We start from the raw sequence: 20363 nt of genomic DNA, 5'->3' as shown, positions 1-20363 counted from the left end.
ATACTGTTATTCATCATTCCCCACTCTCAAGTGATACCACGGTACCACTCACATGTGAGTAAGGATGTGGTAAACCTGTTTTAGCATAATGACCGTAAGCAAAGGAAAACAGCCTGGCTCTTCTCAGAGTTCCATACACCTGCCTAAACTTATCAAATCACGCCTTGATGGTGCTTGTTTTTGTACAGAACCGATATAAAAGTTCGGTCTTATTTGGACAGTATTTATGCTTTTCATGTGGATTCATCACATGCTAAGCAAGGGGAAACAGCAAGGCTGGCTCGCTCTAAAGCTATCTTATGTTGCCTACATCAAATCAAATCAGTTTCATTTTATTGGTTCCCAAAATCACAATCACAGTGCCTCTGTGAGATTTACAACCTTTACATTTAATAGTAGTGGGAATTATATGGAAAAACATTATGGATAGAAGTGGATAGAAGTGTGAAATATGGTATAGAAGTCCCTTGGGTGATCCTAAGACATCCTAGAAGGTGTGCCCAAAAAAACCTGCTCATAAACCTCACGAAAATGTAGAAATTTGACACATATAGTCTTTTTGTGAGCAGGAAGTGATTTTTTAAAGAAAATGTATGTGACCGTTCAGACAATTGGCTGCTAATTCAAAATCCACCAAAACAACCTCATAAAAGCATGAAATTTGGTATATATACACTCTTTGGGTGACCTTAAGGCACCCTGGAAAACGAGTCCCAAAAACTGCAAACAGGAAATGAGCTTTTGAAGAAATTAAAAATGGCTGCCCACAGAATTGGCAGCTGTTTGAAAGCCCACCAAAAGGAAAGGAATATGAAATGGCTAACTACATATCATCTGTTACAAAGAAGACACCATGCACCTCAAGCAGACCATATCAAACCATAAAACAGGCCTATACAGTACATCCATTCACACCCTTCAGAACACTGGCACAGTGCTGTGAGAGGCAGCCCTGCATCCTTGCATTGGCACTTGGCACAGCATATGTGCAGCCAGAGAAACTGTTCACCTTTTTAACCTCTTTCAGTCCTCTTACTTTTTAGCTTTTCAGCAGGAGGGGGAGGTTTGGGTTGGGAGCAACAATACCTTAACTTGGGCATCATCATTATTAGCATATCTTACTGAGTCTACATTTACTAATGCTAATGCTAACACTGGTATAACATTATGTCAGTGAGTTGTGCCCCCGTGTAAGGCGTTATCTCTGCTCACATAAAAATGTTATTGATTAACAAGTTATAGTTATAGATGAGTTCTTGTAAAAGTTTTTAAAACTATTTATGTTTGTATGTTACAAATAATTTCCCACTCAGATGAGGATCCATTTGATGACTTATCATTCCGACTGTTTGTTTGTTTTTTTTCTATTTCAAGCTGTTTAAAAGCCATGTAACATTATTTTCATGGGATACAGTGCACATATTATTTGATAGTGGTCCATATACATACTTTTCAAGCCAATAAGTAATATTATATTACTCTTGGGCCTTATTTGGCAGCCATCTTGGATTTTCCCTTTAAAAATGACCTTAATGGACTAGAAAATTTGGGCACCCCTTCTGAAATGATGAGATACACCCTAAAGAGTATCTATAGCAGTTTTGGTGCTTCTATCCACCGCATAACGATTCGGCCCTTTTTCGTCGATAATTCCCCTTGCTATACAGATATTGTCTGTCCTTAACCTTGATTCTAGTGAGGTAAAAACTTGCCATATTGAGAAAAAAAACCTTTTGACAGGAAACAAGAAAGAAAGATGGAAGAAACCTCGGGAAGAGCCACAGAGGAAGAATCCATCTCCCAGAATGCACAGACCTGCAGCAGATGTACAGAGCAGAACAACAAAATCACAATTTACAAATTGCATTAACAGAAAATCTGATACAAATTATGTAATATATATAAAGTGTGTGGGTCGAGGAGGAGGATGACCGAAGCGGTGCCCAAGCCATACAATCTCATCTCCACTGTGGTGACCTGGAAGACGGCAACACAAGATGCCTTTAATCCATGTAAACAGCAAGGTAACAACAACACTGTTGCAGGGGTGAGTTACACGTTGGAACTATTTCACGACATTAGTGCTGTCCACCATATTTCTTTCCTTTGGAGTTAAGACACTCCAAAAGAAAGTAAACAAGGTCATTTCCTCGAAAGCTGAGTCAGATCTGGTGAAATGTGCTTTACGGTGTCACATGTTATGTTCTGTTTTTATGTTGTGGGGGTTTTTTTGTTTTGTTTTTTTGTTTTTGTTACAGTTTAACGTCTCTTTTCAACCTTCAACTGACAGCTTGGCATGTGTAGCTCCAATAGTGAAGTGCTGATTTACTGAACTAATACACCTGCCACATACACGCATATACCCTTTATCTGCTTATGTCACCTGTGTGACGAGCACACCTCCTGACACACAAATCTCCTTATACCATCAGTAATCAAACACATGGCTGCTCTGATTTAAATGTTTAATTTGAAATACACTCCGCTGTTGGGTAATCTTTGCCCACGTTTACTGTTGTAAGGATTTCCATATCACATGTTCAGCGCGGGATCTTGTTATGCGTGGAAAACAATCATACCAATGAAATATTCAGGGGCAGTCAATCAAGGACAATCCACTGCTCCTGAAAGTGTCACCAGGTTGTCTCCTCACCACATAGCAGGAAAATAATTGAAGGGAGGATGCACTCCCTCCCCTCGCTCAGCACCAGTCAGTCACTGTTTTGCTCCGAGCATCGAATCTTGCTGAGTGTGCAATGTGTGTGTGCTTGTGTGTGCATGTGTGTGTGTGTGTGTGTGTGTGTGCATGAGTGTGCGTGTGGTTGTATTTCCTATGTCCGAACTGTTCTCATTACATAAGGACAGCAGCAGCACAGCAGTGGGACGGAAGTGACCACGTGTGCACTAACTGGTTTACAGGTTGAGGTTGTAAAAAGCTTAGTCCAGCTGCTGGGTAGGAGACAGAAGCCTGCAGCACATTTGAATAGCTCCCTTTAGTGTCTTCAACTACGTGGTCATTTATCTTGGCCTGAGTTAACCACCCTTTCCCACCAGAGGACAGTTAAACCCGAGCAGCACCAGAACCACTTTTCCTGAACGTGTTCATGCATTGCAGGCAATAACATTCTGATGGTGGTGAAATTATGTTGCAGGCTGCACAGTCCTGTGCCACTGCGTTCTTTCAGTGAGGATATTAGACAGGTTAGCTTGTGCTACTCTCTAGTGGAGCAAAAGGGTTATTGCTTCATTAGATCATATAGTCTGTGGAAGGGGCCATTACATATGAGAGTTGTGACACTCCCGTAGGACCCTTTTGTAATTGGAGAAAGTAAAAGTCACGCCTGTCACGCCGCAGCTGACAGTCTTAAACATGGAATACTTTCAGCACTCAATCCTATTCATTTTCAGTGTTTCACAAGCATGCTGGCTGGAATGATGATGAAATGACTGCATTTTAACATATTAATTCACCTTTCAGGAATCTACTCAATACTATTGTTCTAAATAGCCAGCTTTAGTTAAGTTTTTTTTAGTAAGATAATAGCTAATTAGGTAATAATTGCAATTAACTTGTTAGTTAACCTCAACAAAATGTAATTAGCTAACTTTACATTTAAAACTGTTATGTGGGGGGTGGGGCACAATTATCAGCAAGTTAAAGTTATTACAATTTCCATCATATGATTAAAAGTTGAATCTACAAATAAATAGGATTTTGATCTGTGCCAAAACAGTTGTTTTTGGTCAACAGCGCTGTGTGGAACTAGAGCATCTGACATATTCAGTGGCACTTGCTAATACACGCACATTTTCACTGTGTCTGTATGAGGTCAAGACATGAGTCCAACGGTAGCTTTCTTGCTGAGGGGCAGGTCAATGTAAGCAGAAACGTACTTTCATATTGGAATAAGGGTGAAGGTAAGATCATCTACGGTGGTATTACATGTGATTTGTACAGCTCAGTCAGTCCAGTGACCAGGAGGAAGTGTTTGCTGTTTAAGTTTCTGCAAACTATTGTTAAGTTGACATTTGTTTGTGTCATACATAAGCAACCACATTGAAATTTGCCACCAATTATTTAAAGATATCTGCCATATCATGTTCCCATATGGCCTGACTTTCACATGGGGGAGTTGTAGGGGATCATGGTGGAATGGTTTAAAGCAGGCCAGCGACTGCAGTCTGACACCACTGGATTATTTTGATGATGAACCATTAAGTTTCACCATTCGTATGCTCGACATGACTGGATATTTTTAAGGGGGCCTTCAAACAAAAAAAAAATTAAGCTTTCATTGGGGAATTGGGACATTTACAGCCTAGTCTGTAGAGACAAAAACATGTATTTCAAACCAAAACATGATCCATTCCTAACCATAACCGTCTAGTTTGTCTACCTAAATCTAATCTGACAACAAACAGCTTAATCACACATTCTGTACCTTCAAATTCAAGATCTCCATTTACACCAGTTCTCCTAGTCATTCTCAAAAAACCTCATCACAGGGGCCTGTTATTAGACTGGCTGGTCACCAGTGGTTTAGTTTAATGACACCATAAATATAGTTTACAAGTGTAATACCTACATTGGCAGTTATTCGTGATTTCATAAGTGCTGGTTGCTGGAAACCGACACTGAGAGACACATTCAAAGGTCCACCAAATTGCTCTGAGTTTCTATTATGTTCCTTGGTACCTCAAACAGCATTATGCTGCCAGGAAACTGCACCAGCAGGAGAGGAAAAATACTTGGACAACCCTGAACTAATCGCTGCAATGCCTAATTTGTTCTGTATGAGGCCTTATGGGAGTTCTGTTAGCAGACAATTGCGAACACATCCAGCAGGCACAGAGCAACACCAGCATTTAACTTATTCAGAGGAGCAACAGATATACAGTCCATGCTGGAGACATCACCAGCTGGCTTGGTTCATGCGCAACCCAGGACAAGAAGGCTCTGCAGCGGGTGGTTAAAACTGCCCAGAACATCATACAGTTACCCATCATACAGTTCTACAAAGCATCAGTGATGTATGTACTAAAAGACAGCAGCCACCTTAGCCACGGTCTGTTCACCCTGCTGCAATCTTGAAAAAGGACACAGAACTACAGCTGCCATACCACCAGACTACAGAGCTGCTCCTTTCCTCCTGAACTCATCGTCAGTATTCCACCATCACTTTTTTTTCCTTGTGTAGCATAAAGGGGCTGCAACTTGCATTTCGTTATACAACCCTTAGTTGTAAAATGACAAATAAATTAACCTTGAGATGTTTGGGGTTTTTTTTTGTCACCTTTAGCTAATAAAGCTGTCTGGACATTGTGGGCAGTAAAACCAAAAGACATCTACAGGTGACATCTTTTACATTATTTTTTAATATAAGAATATATTGTTTATACAAAAAAAAATGACTACCTGCTCTTAAAAAAGAAGAAGAAATAATTCCAGAATGCACTCTTGACCAAAATAGTAGTCAGTAGTTGTTGTTTTTTTTGTTTTTATTCAAGCTGTATAGTTTGCAGTGGTGGAATAAAGAGATTTTTTTTTTGTCTTGGGTATGTATTTCACATTTTAAGTAATACAACAACATGGATGGAAACTAAAATAATTATCAATATAAAGCAAACACATGCACTTTTTATATCAATGCTGTGTGGACACTGAACTAGCTAAATATAAAGCACATTTTAATCAGATATTTCCAACTTTCCCAGCTGTAGCAAGGTTTTGGGACTGATGTGCCCTCCAGCATTTGCATCAACTCGATCGGATTTCTGCTGACAGTACAGTTCATAGCACTACATAACACTGCCTCGCTAGACTGGCTCAACAGTAGGACTTGCTAAATATTTCCAACTTCCCATCGATGAATGCATGCTAGCCTGGATGGTGTTGAACACTTGAAGAATCCCTGCCTCAGTCAACACCAGAGGATGCTGTCGCTCACATAACGTCTACAAACACAGAGCCATGTTACTCTCACTGCAAATACACTGCTCTGCACTAATGACACCAGGTTTACTGTGGTGAATGCATGCATCATGTTCCATAAGTGTGTGAATGAGAAAGAACACCCAGGCTGCAATGTACCTGACGTATACATTTCCACCTCTGCACATGGAAGATGCATTAGATTTTATTGGTTAACAGCTGCAACTGATGTTTTATCAACTTTCAGTCAGTCAGTCAAAAACATACAGATGAACTAACAACTTAGAATGAAGTTGCATAAGAAATGTAGTTTAGTCTCAAGTATTGATGCAGTCTCCCAGAGTGTGACAATGAGATCAACTTTAAAAACGTACTTGGCAAAACATTTTGTTTTTGATGCTGTTTTTATTTCCTTTTTTGCTTTAATGCATTTATATGGATTCATATTTTTCTGACTTTAACTGATCATGGAACTGATTGCATTTTCACTGAAAGCATATCAAAGAGTCTGATGCTGTTGTCCAAACAAAATGTCTCAATCATTTCCCCATCCAGAGGCAGATGATTTGAACCTCAGATCAGCCTCTACCTACCAGCGTCAAACTTTTCAGCTGCTGCTGCCCCGGGGATGATATACTGCCATGGGATCCTGTCCATCTCCAGTCAATGCGTGTGAGTGGCTACTGTATCTTTTCAATAGGCGTTCCAAATGATATGACCATAACAGATGCAGGTCATGAATCAAAGGTCTTAAACCACCCGGCTAGCTGATGTGTTCAGCAGGTGCTACTGTCCGATCTCCTCTGGATACTCAACATTGAGGCACCACACAGAAATGCACATGATAGTCAGACCAGCTCCACTGTCCTGGTCTGTGCTGTGTCCTCTCTGCCTGGTGCAGGTCTACATCTTAGCCTCGCACGGACCACACCGACTGTTCCTGCCTTGTGTGAACTGAGCTCAGTGAACGCAATGACCCCATCAAATCAACCAAGCCTGAGAGGAAGGAGAAGGGGGGGAAAAAAAAAAAGTATACAAGCGAAAATTCATGCGGCGCATATCAAAGCATAACTCTTGTACCCTTTTACTTGGCGCAGCTCAAATTAGAAAAGCATAAATGTGCTTGAGATACGAGGGTCACACATGTTTCGAATATGCTGAATTTTAATTGATAATAAATTGTGCTCTTGCAGACCCCAGACTACGCACTGAAGTGGTTAAAGGTGTTTTTGTTTTTTTTGTTTTTTTTTTAATAGACATAGGGTGGAAAATCAGAGAGAAAAATAATTCATGGCAGTTGTGGTTGTTTTGAAGGGAAGAGCAGAGCTAGTTCCCTCAGCTGAAGAGTGAGGGAAAGTTATTCTAGAGACTTTGTTTGTTATGCTTGTACAAAATCTGTTAAGATCGCAACAGAAATCAAAATCCTGTCACTGTGTCTGCTGGAGGCCTCTGATTAGCCAATCCAATCACTTCATTCAGCCTGTATGAAAACATTGGACGGGCCTCCTGTCTCTCTACCTATGCACCTGCCTGCCTGCACGTACTCCACCAATTACACTGAGCACGCGTTGCGTATGCCTGGAGTCTTTCACTGCACATGTATTGCTCAAACTATTAATGATCTAGTGGCACAGGAATGGCAGAGAACCCTGCAGGTCTGGTCTGGCAATGCAGTGAAACGGAGTGGTAGTTGAATGCAGTCATTCTGATTTCCCTTGATAGATCCATGAACTTTATGAGCAAAATATTCATGTGATATGTAGGTGATATCATCACAGTCCCACAATAGATTCACAAAATGTTTTTATCACAGAATCACAAAATTTGGTATATCTTTTAATCCCCATTATTTATGTACTTATTTGACTAAACAGCCTAAAAGAGTTCTTGCTGGTTTCTGCAGTCTTGCAAAAAGTGTGCACATATGTGCCACCAACCACCATTAAATAACCAAAAGTTCCAGTACTAGTCTGTGGTTTAAAGTGAAACTCTTGCCAAAATGCAACCTAGGCTTTTTCTGTGAATGTATATGAGTGAAAGCGTCATGTAAAAGCATAATTATGACAAAAGAGGCACTTTTAAGATTGACCGAATTTTCGTTTTCGGCTCAAACTCATTTTCAATGGGAGTGCTTGGGGCACTTTTACCCTAGCATCAAAATCGCTATTTTTAAAACACTGAGAAGGCTCGACACAACATGAAACTTTGCTCGTAGTGTCATCAGGGTCTCTACACATGAACACGAGCATCGAGAACATTGTTTGTGTACACAGAGTTTGCTAAAAAGAACGTTTTTGAACAACTCACATTAGCAGTAGCTTGTTCCTCTAGCCGTCGTCATGGCAGCCAAGACGTACTCGGGGATCGACACGTCTGGGTGGAGTGTATGTGGTTCAGTAGAGCTGTGTGTAGAGACCCCGGTGACACTACGAGTGAAGTTTAATGTTGTGTTGAGCCTTCATAGTGTTTTAAGAAATTTAAAGTGGTGTTATCACATTGGGCTGTACATAGAAATAAATATAGTTTCTCATACCCCATCACAAACTATCCCAGTCAAAACCCCATCTGTCCATCTCAGTCTTTTATGTCACCAAAAGAAAGAAAATAATATGAAAAAATATTTAGTAAAATGGAAATACTCATGGCAAATAAAACAAAATTGAATTTGTGATTTGATGACAAATTATGGGGCAGTCTTAAAATTTTGGTGTTTATCATCATTTTGAGCCATCATACAGACTTTGGTTTTTATCATATATACATTTTTTCCTTCTCTTTGCTTCTCCTTATTTTTTGGCAGAAATGAGCTTCCGTACATTATATAGATGCAGATGTATAAAGAAAAACATTTTTTTGACCCTTCTGAGTTTTCTTGGACATCTCAGGGGTGTCCAAAACCTAAAGTTGGGTACCACTTCCAAATCTCCAAATAACCCTTTTTCTTTATTTGCTTTCAATTATTTAATCAATTAATTATTTATAATTCATGTTATTTTATCAAGATAATATTATTTAGTTCAAGATTCTAATTCTGTAAATGCTGCAAAACATTTTTCTAGTGAAATCAGCAGTACATAATTAAAATACAATTATATAATTACAATCATTAATACGCTCACAGATGAACTGTGTAAATAAACTGATACAACCCAGAGCTGTCTGTGAGTAATAGTAAGGGACAAGTCTGAAGTATACGATTTTGAAATAAATAAGTGTGTTCTGACTGGGTATCAAAGAGTCATTAAATGGCTGGCAGCCAAGAGAGCTGTTGGTAGGTTTGAGTTTGGTTGGAGAACTTTGTTTATATTGCTTTCAGATGTGATCCAAGGTGCTGCATATCTAAAATTTCTCTACTCGGGGGCCTCAACAGCTGCTGAAGTGCAGGTCTGAGCTCCCCGGTGGTTTTGCCAGTAAAGGAACACCATACATGGGCTGATCTCCTGCCTCCCTCGCCACTCTGGATGGGAGAAACAGAATCTCATCTGGGAAGTAGAACACCCTCGTTGTAGCCCACCAAGGCCTGTTCCTAGTAACCCAGAGATGCCTGCTGGCACGGCATGAAACACATAACTCTTGTATGGGAGTGGATCTGAGGTTTACAGCTTGGGCTCCTTATCCAATTAGACTGGATCATGGAGTCAAAACAAAACAAGGAGAACGTTTTACAATGCCACGGGGGTATTTAGAATGGACGGGTTCTGTTGGGGGGCTTTGGGGGATGGAGCGGGGGTGATCCAAGCTAGGGATATGTTATTCCCAAAACTCTTTCATCACAGCCTGTCAGAGTGACCACACAGGTATAGGGAGCAGCTGCTGTGCTTCCCTCAGAGTGACTGAAGAACTCAAGTTTAACCTAATTTGGTTCCAACATCTAAAAGTCTGCCTAATAATCAAAATATTACTCAGTTTATATAGATGTATATATACAGATTTAAAAAGAGGCCACAGAAGAAAAATCCCAAACCTTTATTTTCTTCGCACATTACACAAAATAATACAACATGCCACTTAATTTCAGAGAGAATGTGAAATACAAAAAAAAAATTAGACCAAAGGAAAGCTTACCTGATAATAAATAGCCAAAAGGTATGAGCAAGTAGATGAAAAATACATGGCTGATGGTGAGAAAATGTAGTGGTTAATAAAATATATTACACCTCATTCATTTGGATGACCCAAACCTACCTACTGTATATGAGTGTATTTATACAACATGAAAACTGAGAAATATGCTGTCAATGTACCGACACTGGAGTGTTTTCACGTAGCAAAAGTACCAGGTGGTTATATGGATGGCGAATAAAAGAACTGAAAAAAAAAAAAAAACTGTTACAGTTAAATTATTTACATTAAAACTCGATCGTGTCTGTTTTGTGCTTCAGTGCGAGTCTGCAACCTCGATTTCTGGTGGAGGCAAGAGAGGGGCATGAGGGAAGTCAGAGTCTGGGGGATTCAGGTAACAAGGGGATCGTGATGGATGTCTCATGGTATTTCAATCAACAACGCCGATAGCAGAAAAGCTATCGCTGCGAAAAAGACCACACGAAAAGACGTTCACATGTCGCACGACTTTTGGAAAACCTTTCGAAAACGGACTTTTAAACGTAGCAAGGCCGGTCCTAACATTTAAAACATTACCACAATTAACGCTCGAAAGCCCAACAGTTGAATCATGTACAGATCACAACACAAAACCAGTAACCCTACTGAGGGCTGTTGGTGATCGCTTTGAGAATATCACATGTGTTCTTTGAGATAACCTCTCTCAGTTTCCGTACTCTGCGAGGGCTGGAGGCACCCACGTAGCTCTCCGGCTGCAGGACGGCCATCCCGTCATTTGCATTGCCCATGATGATGACCTGTCCCTCAGCGGCCGCGCCTGTGATGTTGGGGCACGGGCAGTTCCAGTCCATGTTGAGGAAGGTGACCTCGAGAGGCTCCTTGCCAAAGAAACGTAAACCCATCTTCTCATCCTTGAGGATCTCCTCCACAGTTACAAGGGCATGGCCTGAGTCCTTCTCCTCTGTCAGCTCCGTCATGCGACCCAGGATGACGAAGTCGCTCCGGCAGAAGCTCGTCACCATCTTACCTCTGGGCTTGCAGGCCTTGCAGTGGTGGTTTTTGGGGTAGGGGCACATCTCCTCGCAGGCTTCTTTGGATTCAAAGTTGTTGTCGTTGCCCTCACACCCTCCGTAGATGAAGGACTGACACTGCCGTAGGCTGCTGCTATAAGCCCAGCGTGGCTCGTATGCCTTACAAGGGCCCTGCAGGCTGGGGAGCCCGCAGGGGCCCGACAGCTCTGGGCCACAGCACTGCATGCACTCCTCATACGTGTCGAACTTCCTGGGCTGCTGGTTGCTGCTGTGGCAGTGGGTGAAGGAAAAGCAGTTGTTGGTCTTGGGCTCATAGTACCAGCTGACCCTCTCCAGCTCGCTCCCACAGTCCTCTGGGTTATCGGGGGGTTTCACACACTCTTCAGGTAGGCAGAGAGTCACATTCTTGGGCTTGGGGGTCCTGGGCGGCTCTGTGAGCAGCACTATGAGTGGGTGGTTGGCCCGCACTGAGCCAGATGGGTTCTGAGCCGTGCAGGTGTAGACACCTGAATCATGCGGCTGGGCGTTGTAGATCACCAGCTGACCAATGTTAGTGACCACCATATTTCCTTGCACGTGATTAGGCCTCATGACCACCCTCTCCACCCCATCTGGTAGCTGCTTCTCCCAGGTGATCTCGGGCCGGGGTCGACCCGCCACGTCACACAGGAAGCTGGCTGTGTCACCCACGTTTATGGTCTGGTGAGCAGGGCTGCTGATCACGACGGGAGGCTGAGGCTCAGTGGGAGGCGGGATAGTCGCCTGCAGGGGAGCGGTGGTAGGACGGAGAGTGGTCGCCTGGGGCAGGGAAGGGCTGGTGTTGGGCCAGGTGAGGTGGAAGCGGCAGGTGACGACAGACAGGGTGATGCCCTTGGAGCACGCCTCTGCATCCATGTAGCACTTGTTGTAGTAGGTCATGCCGTCGGAGGCGCAGGTGAAGTGCGGCTCCCTCTCGCAGCGGTCCCGGCACTTGCACACCGGCTGGCCGTCCCAGATGTCGCACTCGGACCCCTGCTGAGGGCACATGAAACTGGTGCAGGTGGCCTCCTTGGGCATTCCCACCGTACCTTTCGTCCTGTCCACGTAACGGGCTGCCACACAACTCCGGTTCCCACAAACATTTTGGCAACACTTCTCAAACGACTCACACTCCTGTAAGAGGAGAAGAGAAGCGTTATGAACACAGGAGGCTGCATCTGTTTGTGAGGCATTTTCATACACTTGACAAATAATTAATAACACAGAAAACAGACTTATTATTTGCATTCACTACACACACACACACACACACACACACACACACTTTAACATTGACACTAAATGGAGGCTCAGGATATCTTCCTGACATTACCTGATCAGATTCACACTCTCTTGTGCAGGTGCTCATTGCATCCACCCACAGGTTGGGGTTCATGTCATTGGGGCAGATCCCGGCGTGAGAATAGGTGATATGAGGCATAACTCCGATCTGGTGCTCCATCCACACTGACACACACGCCAGGAACCAGATCCACCGTGGAAACAGCATCCACCACATCTCCAGAGCGGAACACAAATCAACAAGTGGCGAAGTTTTCTTTTTCTTTCTTTTTTCCTTCTTTCTTTCTTTCTTTTTTTTTTTTTTAAAAGTAGGATATTTCTGTGCGCTAGCAGTCAAACTCCACTTCTCTAGATGTGACCACAGGTAAAAACGACGAGAAGACCCTCAAAAACGCATCACACGTGAGTCTCTGAGCCGGGAGGATGCGTGTCAGCTGATCGATCCAGGTTTATATCCCACTCCTGCGGCGATCATGCACTATTTATACTCCCGATCTGCGGCAATCACACCGTTAACATGACTCGCCAAGTTACTCCTAACATGACAGTAATGAGAAGCCCCTGAGCTTTCTCAGAGGTCCGCGGTGAGCGCTGGGCTGGACTGACGGGGCACCTGCCTGTTAAAAGGATTGCTGGTAACCCCGTTTAACCCTTTACGGGCTCTGCGCTCTGTGCGCAGGAGCGCTTCATGCATCCTGATGCTTTCAAAAAAGATCTGCGTATTATTTAAGCAGTGTGAAGAGGCCAAAACCTCATCTGCAGTTGTCACACACTGAGAAGGTCTGAATTTTATTTTCATTTCGCATTCGTTGGAAGTCATGCTGCACATCCACGCTCTTTAATCGCATTTTGAAAGTACGCAGAAAATGATGGTACAATATAATTGTGTAGAAACCTCTGAGCTTTTTTTTTTTCATCCATAAATATTAAATCAGTGTATTTTTACTCACCTTGTGAAAGAATAGAAACTCTTCAGAACATAAATCCTGTTTAAATAACATGCTATCCATGAAATAAGAATACAGATAATGACCTTCGTATTTGGTGTATTTTTATTGCTCTCTTTCATCATATTTGTTTCAACAAAATATATATTCATGTCACAGTTCGGGAGTTTATGAGCTTTTTAACCAACTTCTCTAAAGAAATTCTTTTTTTTTAATGTGTGTTGTTTTTGTCTTCTTCTCGATTTTAAACTTGTTTAGTTAATCTTCTCAGATTCATTACACATCTAAACTTAGTTATTATGTCAGGAAGTGGGGAAATTAGTGTTTAGAATTGATGATCAACAGTAAAAATAAATGTTGAGTAAATTTCCCTCAGGTTTGACATGACAATCGATGATGGAAATATGTTGATATGAATCAATAAATACAGATGCATTTATTATTGTCCGTCTGGTACAAAATTATATATGTCTTCATGCAGCTTTTGAATGAAATAAGTGGAGTGTTGAGACAACTGATACATATTCTTACATGTTGTTTGAAAAGTCTCACTGGAACAGACTGAATGATAGTAATTACCTGGGTAATTAGAAATGACAGTTCTTTCTGCTTATTCAACTTATGCCGCCTAAAATGTTTAAATTATTACTTATTATAAGTATTTTCAATTCACTGCATTTACTATAAAAGTAATATTAATGGAGAGGTTTTTTTCCCGGTGTCAGCAGAAGACCACCTACATGTGACAAGTGAGCTGCAGAACAATTTCGATTCTTGGACGTTGGATTTTATGGTCCACACGCTCTGCATTCGACAAAGCATGTCTTTGTACACAGGATTAGTTGTGCCATACGACCACTGTGTGTGGATTTATGAAAGTATTCTCGAGACGCACACATTCCAGGGGGAAAAAAAAAAAGCTGCTGCAAAGACAGGCAGAGGGACATTATTTGGCAACATTATAACAGCGTATCAACGAACGCTCAAGTGTTGATTTATGGCTTTGGCTCCGTATCAAGGACTTAAAATAGCAAACACAACTCTTTGATTACATGTCTATTCAAATCCGAGTCGTAGGCTTGCAGAGGTGAGATGAGGACAATGCAAGTTAAGAAAAAAAAGGGGGGAGAAAAAAAAGGAAAGCTGATCAGGTGATGTGCTCTGGCGTGTGCGACTTTAATGAATGAAGGTGCAGTTCTAATTTGCTCATTCCTCCTCTGTGTCTTCGATTGGTTTCCTCCACAGTTCAGCTGAGGACAGGGGAGCTGCTGCACCGCCTTCCAGCGCAATAACAGCGGAGTCCTGCTGTGTCAGAGTGTTGGTGGGGGAGATTGTTTGTTCCTGATGCAGACATGGTGTGTGTGTGTGTGTGTGTGTGTGTGTGTGTGTGTGTGTGTGTGTGTGTGTGTGTGTGTGTGTGTGTGTGTGTGTGTGTGTGTGTGTGTGTGTGTGCGCGCGTTTTCATGACAAGCAAATAAATAAAACCTGTTGAGCTCGCCGAGCTTCCCCGAGCTGCAGGTCTCAATCCTGTAAGAAGGATTATTTTTTTTTTGCTCCTTTTCACTGCCGATGACAAATAACTGCACACACTCTGCATGTGTGATCATCAGTTCATGACTTTCTTTTTGTTCCCTTCTTTGATAAGTTTCTGCACAATCAACTGCAAAAACAAAAATCATATTCGACATACACACATAGATAAGAAGTAAATAAATAATAAATAAAGACAATCACGTGCTGGAAGAGGCCGGCTCACCTCACACGGCCCCCAGCACCGTCTGAACCTGTCAGGTACAAATGACATGTTTCCTACGGAGGCGGAATTAATAAACTCCTGTCAGGCTGAGTGAGGACGGATACATCTCGGGGCAACAAAACTGTAGGAAATGATGGGGGGGGGAAATAATAATAAAAAAAATAATAAAAAATCAACACACGAGGCCTTCTGTGGGATCAGTTTATACCCCGAAAAGCTATTATCTAATGGCAGGCCCTTTGGTGAGAGGTTATTTGAGGATTCAAGCTTCAATAAAAGTGAGCGAGGACTGCTTCATCTCGCGAAGCTTTGCCCATGGGCGGGAAGCTGGCAGCCAAGAGCTCATTCATCCTGGGCCATCGGCATCGAGTCAGTGCCGGGGAGACAAAGAGAGCGTGTGTTTGTGGCATCGGTAATTGGAGGAAAACATTGAGAAATGCCTACCACAGCTTCTCTGTAAAACATCAGGCAGCGGCGTGTGTGTGTGTGTGTGTGTGTGTGTGTGTGTGTGTGTGTGTGTGTGTGTGTGTGTCTTGCTGCAGAGGGATCTGAGGTAAACTTGTGTTTTTAATCCTGCTCTGGTGCTATACTGCGTGCGTGTGTGTGTGTGTGTGTGCGTTTCTTAACCCCCTAAATAAATCCCGCCAGCGACCAATTTCTCAAGAAGTAGCAAGTTTTCTCTGTAAAGTGATGAGACGCATCCTCCCGCAACAATCCATCCAGTATCTGAACCTGTGATGTCGACACTAAACTTGTTCATCTGTCTGTTGGGAGCCGTGCTGTTCTTACTGGGTGTTACAGCAGAAAGCAAACACATGTGTTGCTTTGTGGTCACTAAACTGAGACCCGTGTTCGAGACCCATGTCGGGAGGAGGAGGAGGAGGATGACGGGTAGAAACATTCTGCTCACATCTTGATTAGTAAAAGGTGAGACTGAAGTGTCAGATACTGAGTCCAGACGAGGCTTGAGTGGCCGGACTGCAGGCAGAAAAGTCCCCCAGCTGACTGTGAGCTCACTCTGGTGGATGACTGGGATAATGACACTCTCATTTACTTTTTTTTTTTTTTGTTAGTTTTGAATATGCACTTTATTAGCTACTCAGGAGGATATAATTTACATTTGACTTGTGTTAATTCAACTTGGTCAGCCCTAGACAAATATTCTCTGCACCCACCCCCAGATCAGAGGTAGTGTGTGTGTGTGTGTGTGTGTGTGTGTGTGTGTGTGTGTGTGTGTGTGTGTGTGTGTGTGTGTGTGTCCCATAGAGCCTCTGTACTTAAAAGCTCACCTCCCTTATTCAGATTCTTCCCGCGGGCTTCCTCAACATCCAGTGTCAAAAAGAAGGAGTTTACCGTGTTTTTTCTTACACGCTGTGGGTCATCTGTGCCTTGCCGATGCAATTCCTCTGTCTGGCTGAGCAGCTGTGGGAGCCAGATGTGTGCTGAAACGATCAAGGAGCTGATGTGTGCTTTTCACGGTTTAACCACTGGGTGTCGCTGTACAACCAGACTAAGGGTTCAGGTATAAAGGCAGGAGAGCTCCAGTTGAAGGCAGGTGTTTGAATTGGACCTTGTTCACGTTTCTGCACAGCGCAAGAAACAGAGAAACTGTCATGCTGCACACGATGAATAGCCTGTGGATTCATATTAAAACCTGAAAACCCTCAGGGCAACAACACACGTGCAGGACTTCATCATATATTTTAAAAAAAACAAAAAAAAAAAACGTTTTTTGCACAAATACTGTTACTCATGGTGTTTTAAGTACATTTTGCAGATAACACTCAAGTACTTCTAATAAGTAAGACTCGCTTACTCTCATTCCAAATTTTTCTTCAGTATTTCTACTTTGGGATATTCAAATGCTGTAACTACAAGACAAGCAGAGGGTTTAACTGTCTTGTGAGCGCGCCAATGTCGCTTTTCTGGATTTTCACATCCTGCTGACTCTGCACGAAGGCAGACGTTCATGTTTCTCAAAGTTCAAATCTGTAGTTTTTTCCAACAGGATTTGTTTTAAACTATCATAACCCTGAAGACATATGTCATATAACTAGACTAGACTAGCTAGACTGGCCTGGATGTTTTAAATCATGACGATTGTTCCTATACAATGCCTACAGTAATTTCAAGACAGCACACAAACATTGTTCTTCTTTTTTTTTTTTTTAATAAAGGCATATTTCATATTTCATATTTTGGTGGTACAGAATTCAAGTTTTTTTATAGATTTGGTTCACAAAAGAATCACATATTTAACTGAGCAAACTTCCCTAGATGAAACAATTCTTTAAAAAGTAACTTAAATAAAGGTACAGTACAAAAATAAGTGGGTGTATCACAAAAGTGTGGGTTCTTTTAGTAAAGTAAAGTACAGTGGCACAGTATTTGTCTTGGTACAAAAAATAAAATAAAAATCTTTCTTTCTTTCTTCCTTCCTTTCCCCCTTCCTTCCTTCCTTCCTCTGTTGATTGTTGTGCAGCAGACAGCTGATTTTAAAAACGATACATTCACTGGCTTTTTTTCATCCCACTGGCAGAAGGCACTAAACTGCAGAATTGGACCAACTAGTACTTGCACATATGGCTTGTTTTTTTTCCTATTTAGATGCCAAAGCGATTTGTGTTTCCCACACAGGACACTGTAGTCAGTGCAAGAAACTTAAGACAATCACAAAAGAGGATGTCCTCTTTTAAATGTCCTGATGTGGTTTCAAGCAAAATGTTTGCAACTGCTAATTTATCCACGTCTGCAAAGGAGCTCAGGCTAAATTGAACAACAGCGCTAAGTGCCCTGAAATATACTCTTCAGTTCCACTGCCAGCTCTGATGTTCAGAGTCGCACCGAACTAATCTGAGCTGATCCTCGACCCTGGTTTGTAACATTGGGACAAAAAAGGCGGTTCTACTGTGTCAGTCCTGCATCCTTAGCCATGCTGTAGAAGATTCCTCTCTGCGATATAAGGTTTGCAGGAGTATCAAACTCTGCTATCTGTCCCTTGTCCAACACCAGCACTCTGCAAGGAGAGAGAGAAGAAAATGATTTACAAAGCCTGAATCATAACCATAACAATGCTAAAGAGGCTCGAGGCTCAATACATAAAATGCACATTTATACAAGTTATACATACAGATATATGGAATTAGAGCAACAGTGAATAGTCGTTCTATCGATTTGTTGATTGAAAAGCTGGTCCAGCTGTAAGGATGTACTTTTTCTTTGGCTTTTGAAATAGTAAATTAAGATTCTTTGGGTTTGAGACTGTTGTTGGTCAAAACAAGAAAGTTGTAGATGTCATACTACAGAAATTGACCTGCTGAGATAACCTGCTGAGCAATTTTCAGAAGTATTTGACACTTTTGACACTCACAAAACAAAAATAATCATTAGTTGGAGGTCTACATGAAATAATATTCCTGTTAAAGTGATAGATTCTAAGATCAGAATTGTATGACAGCCATGTCACTATTCTTGCCTGCTTCTCAAGGTGAAACCTTTAGCAGGTCCTGAACCAAAACCTAAGGGTTGCCATGGTCCACTGGTTTAGTTTCTGCAGGTAAGACTCACAGTTTTGAAATTTTTATTTGAAACTCATAACTCGTAAGTACCAAACCATTTCAAAAGGGACATCAATTTGGACACACTTCTCTCCGGATCACTCAGTCAGCAAAATATAATCTGCAAATACATGTATCTTTATATTCAGTATCCCCTCATTCACTTCCCATTAATCTCTGGATCTTCCCTTATCACCAGAGCTAAAGGTTCTATAAAGAATGAAGAGAGGGCGGACAAACTGAGTGGACAAACCTGGCAACACCCTCTCTATAAACTGATGGATTGGCACAGTTGCCCATCAATTCTTCTACTACCTGTATGTGACATGTATATTGACCTACTGCATTGTACTGATCTCTCATCAGAGCCATATTGCTCGAGTACTTGATAGAGAAAACACCATCCAACTGAATCACAGGCTTTGTCTGCGTCTACACTGATTAAGGTTGCACTTACATTTTCCTTAATTACATGATCAACCACATTTACTGCATTCCAGTAAGCATATTTATTAGCTGAGCATAAAGAGTGAAATAATTCACTAACCTGCCCTTTTAAAGTTAGCGAGCAAGCAAGATTTTATACCTCGATTTCACTGAGAGTTATGTGCTGGAACTAGTTACTGGCAAAGCAAGTGACTTCCCAGATTTGCTGCTGATTGATTGACAACCACATGATGACAACAGGACACCAGGAAGTCATTGCTCCCGAGCAAGAAACAAATCCAGCACATTATCCTGTTGCCAAGTCAGGAGTTTTAAATCATGTTTATCTGCTTTTCCTTGTATGGAAATGACCAAGTTGAGATACACTCCACAGGACACCTTTTGAAAGGAGTACTGTGATAGTGATTTAGTGCCGACCTTCTTACAGTTTGGGGAGTTGAGAGAAACAAAAATACAGGGATTAACAATAATCTCTATTTTCATTTCATTTATAACGTCAGTATGTTCCTTACTAAGTCACTGCACGGTGTAACCATTCTGCAATTTTTCTTCTACTTCAGTTTGTGATGTCCCCCATAGAGCAGAATGCTTTCAAACATCACAGGGAAGGTCTGAAACCTTGTTATTATCCCCACTCTTATTTACTTCTTCTAGCTGAGTTGTGTTGCTGAAGAAATACGTGCCTGTGCTTTCTCTGCAAGACGATATATACCTGCAATTTAAACCAAGTGGTCATATAAAGTATATATACTGAACCTTGTGTAGTCCATGATTGTGTTGAGTCTATGAGCAATAGTGAAGACAGTGCAGTCCTCAAATTGAGTCCGAATAGTAGACTGGATGAGATCATCTGTCTCCAAGTCGATAGCAGCTGTGGCTTCATCCAAGATGAGGATCCTGGTCTTCCTCAGGAGAGCTCGAGCCAAACACACCAGCTGCCTCTGGCCCACACTGTACATACAACAACACATGAAACATTCAGAACACAGCGCTGCAGAGAAAACTGAGCTCATCTGCTGACAGCAAATATTTGTCCCATCACCGGTTTGCTGCATTTCTTCTCCCCTGAACCTACCTGAGGTTCTCTCCTCCTTCTGAACACTCCAGCTCCAGTTTTGCCGGCTGGTTGCTGACAAACTTCTGAAGGTGAGAATGTTCCAGAGCTTTCCACACCTCTTCATCGCTGTACCTCTCAAAGGGGTCCAGGTTCATCCTCAGTGTGCCTGAGAAAAGCACGGGCTCCTGTGGCAGAGACAAGACTTTGAGTATAACCCACAACTAGTTCAAACTTCCGGCAAGGGCAATTCTTCA

General features: G+C 42.0%; 2 protein-coding genes across 3 annotated transcripts in view; both read right to left on the bottom strand.

Moving 5' to 3' along the window:
- Window positions 1-10018: 10018 nt before the first annotated feature.
- On the bottom strand, window positions 10019-12926 carry LOC119009890 (WAP, Kazal, immunoglobulin, Kunitz and NTR domain-containing protein 2-like). Its single transcript, XM_037081615.1, has 2 exons — window positions 12377-12926; window positions 10019-12177 (listed from the first exon to the last, which is right to left on the bottom strand). Exons 1-2 carry the CDS (start codon window positions 12560-12562, stop codon window positions 10636-10638), a joined length of 1728 nt encoding a protein of 575 aa, XP_036937510.1. The 5' UTR covers window positions 12563-12926; the 3' UTR covers window positions 10019-10635.
- Window positions 12927-17201: 4275 nt separating this feature from the next.
- Window positions 17202-20363, bottom strand: part of abcc3 (ATP-binding cassette, sub-family C (CFTR/MRP), member 3) — a 53564-nt gene continuing 50402 nt past the window's right edge. For both annotated transcript variants that reach the window (XM_037081004.1, XM_037081005.1), the window contains exons 29-31: window positions 20128-20294; window positions 19809-20003; window positions 17202-18064 (exon numbers count right to left, since the gene is read on the bottom strand). In XM_037081004.1, the coding sequence (XP_036936899.1) occupies window positions 17953-18064; window positions 19809-20003; window positions 20128-20294 (474 nt within the window). In that variant the 3' untranslated portion in view covers window positions 17202-17952. The remainder of the gene's footprint in view (window positions 18065-19808; window positions 20004-20127; window positions 20295-20363) is intronic.

This window comes from Acanthopagrus latus, chromosome 20, assembly GCF_904848185.1.
Source record: "Acanthopagrus latus isolate v.2019 chromosome 20, fAcaLat1.1, whole genome shotgun sequence".
Taxonomy (NCBI): Eukaryota; Metazoa; Chordata; class Actinopteri; order Spariformes; family Sparidae; genus Acanthopagrus; species Acanthopagrus latus.
The sequence above is the reverse complement of the archived record's forward strand: the minus strand, read 5'-3'. Positions and strand labels throughout refer to the sequence as shown.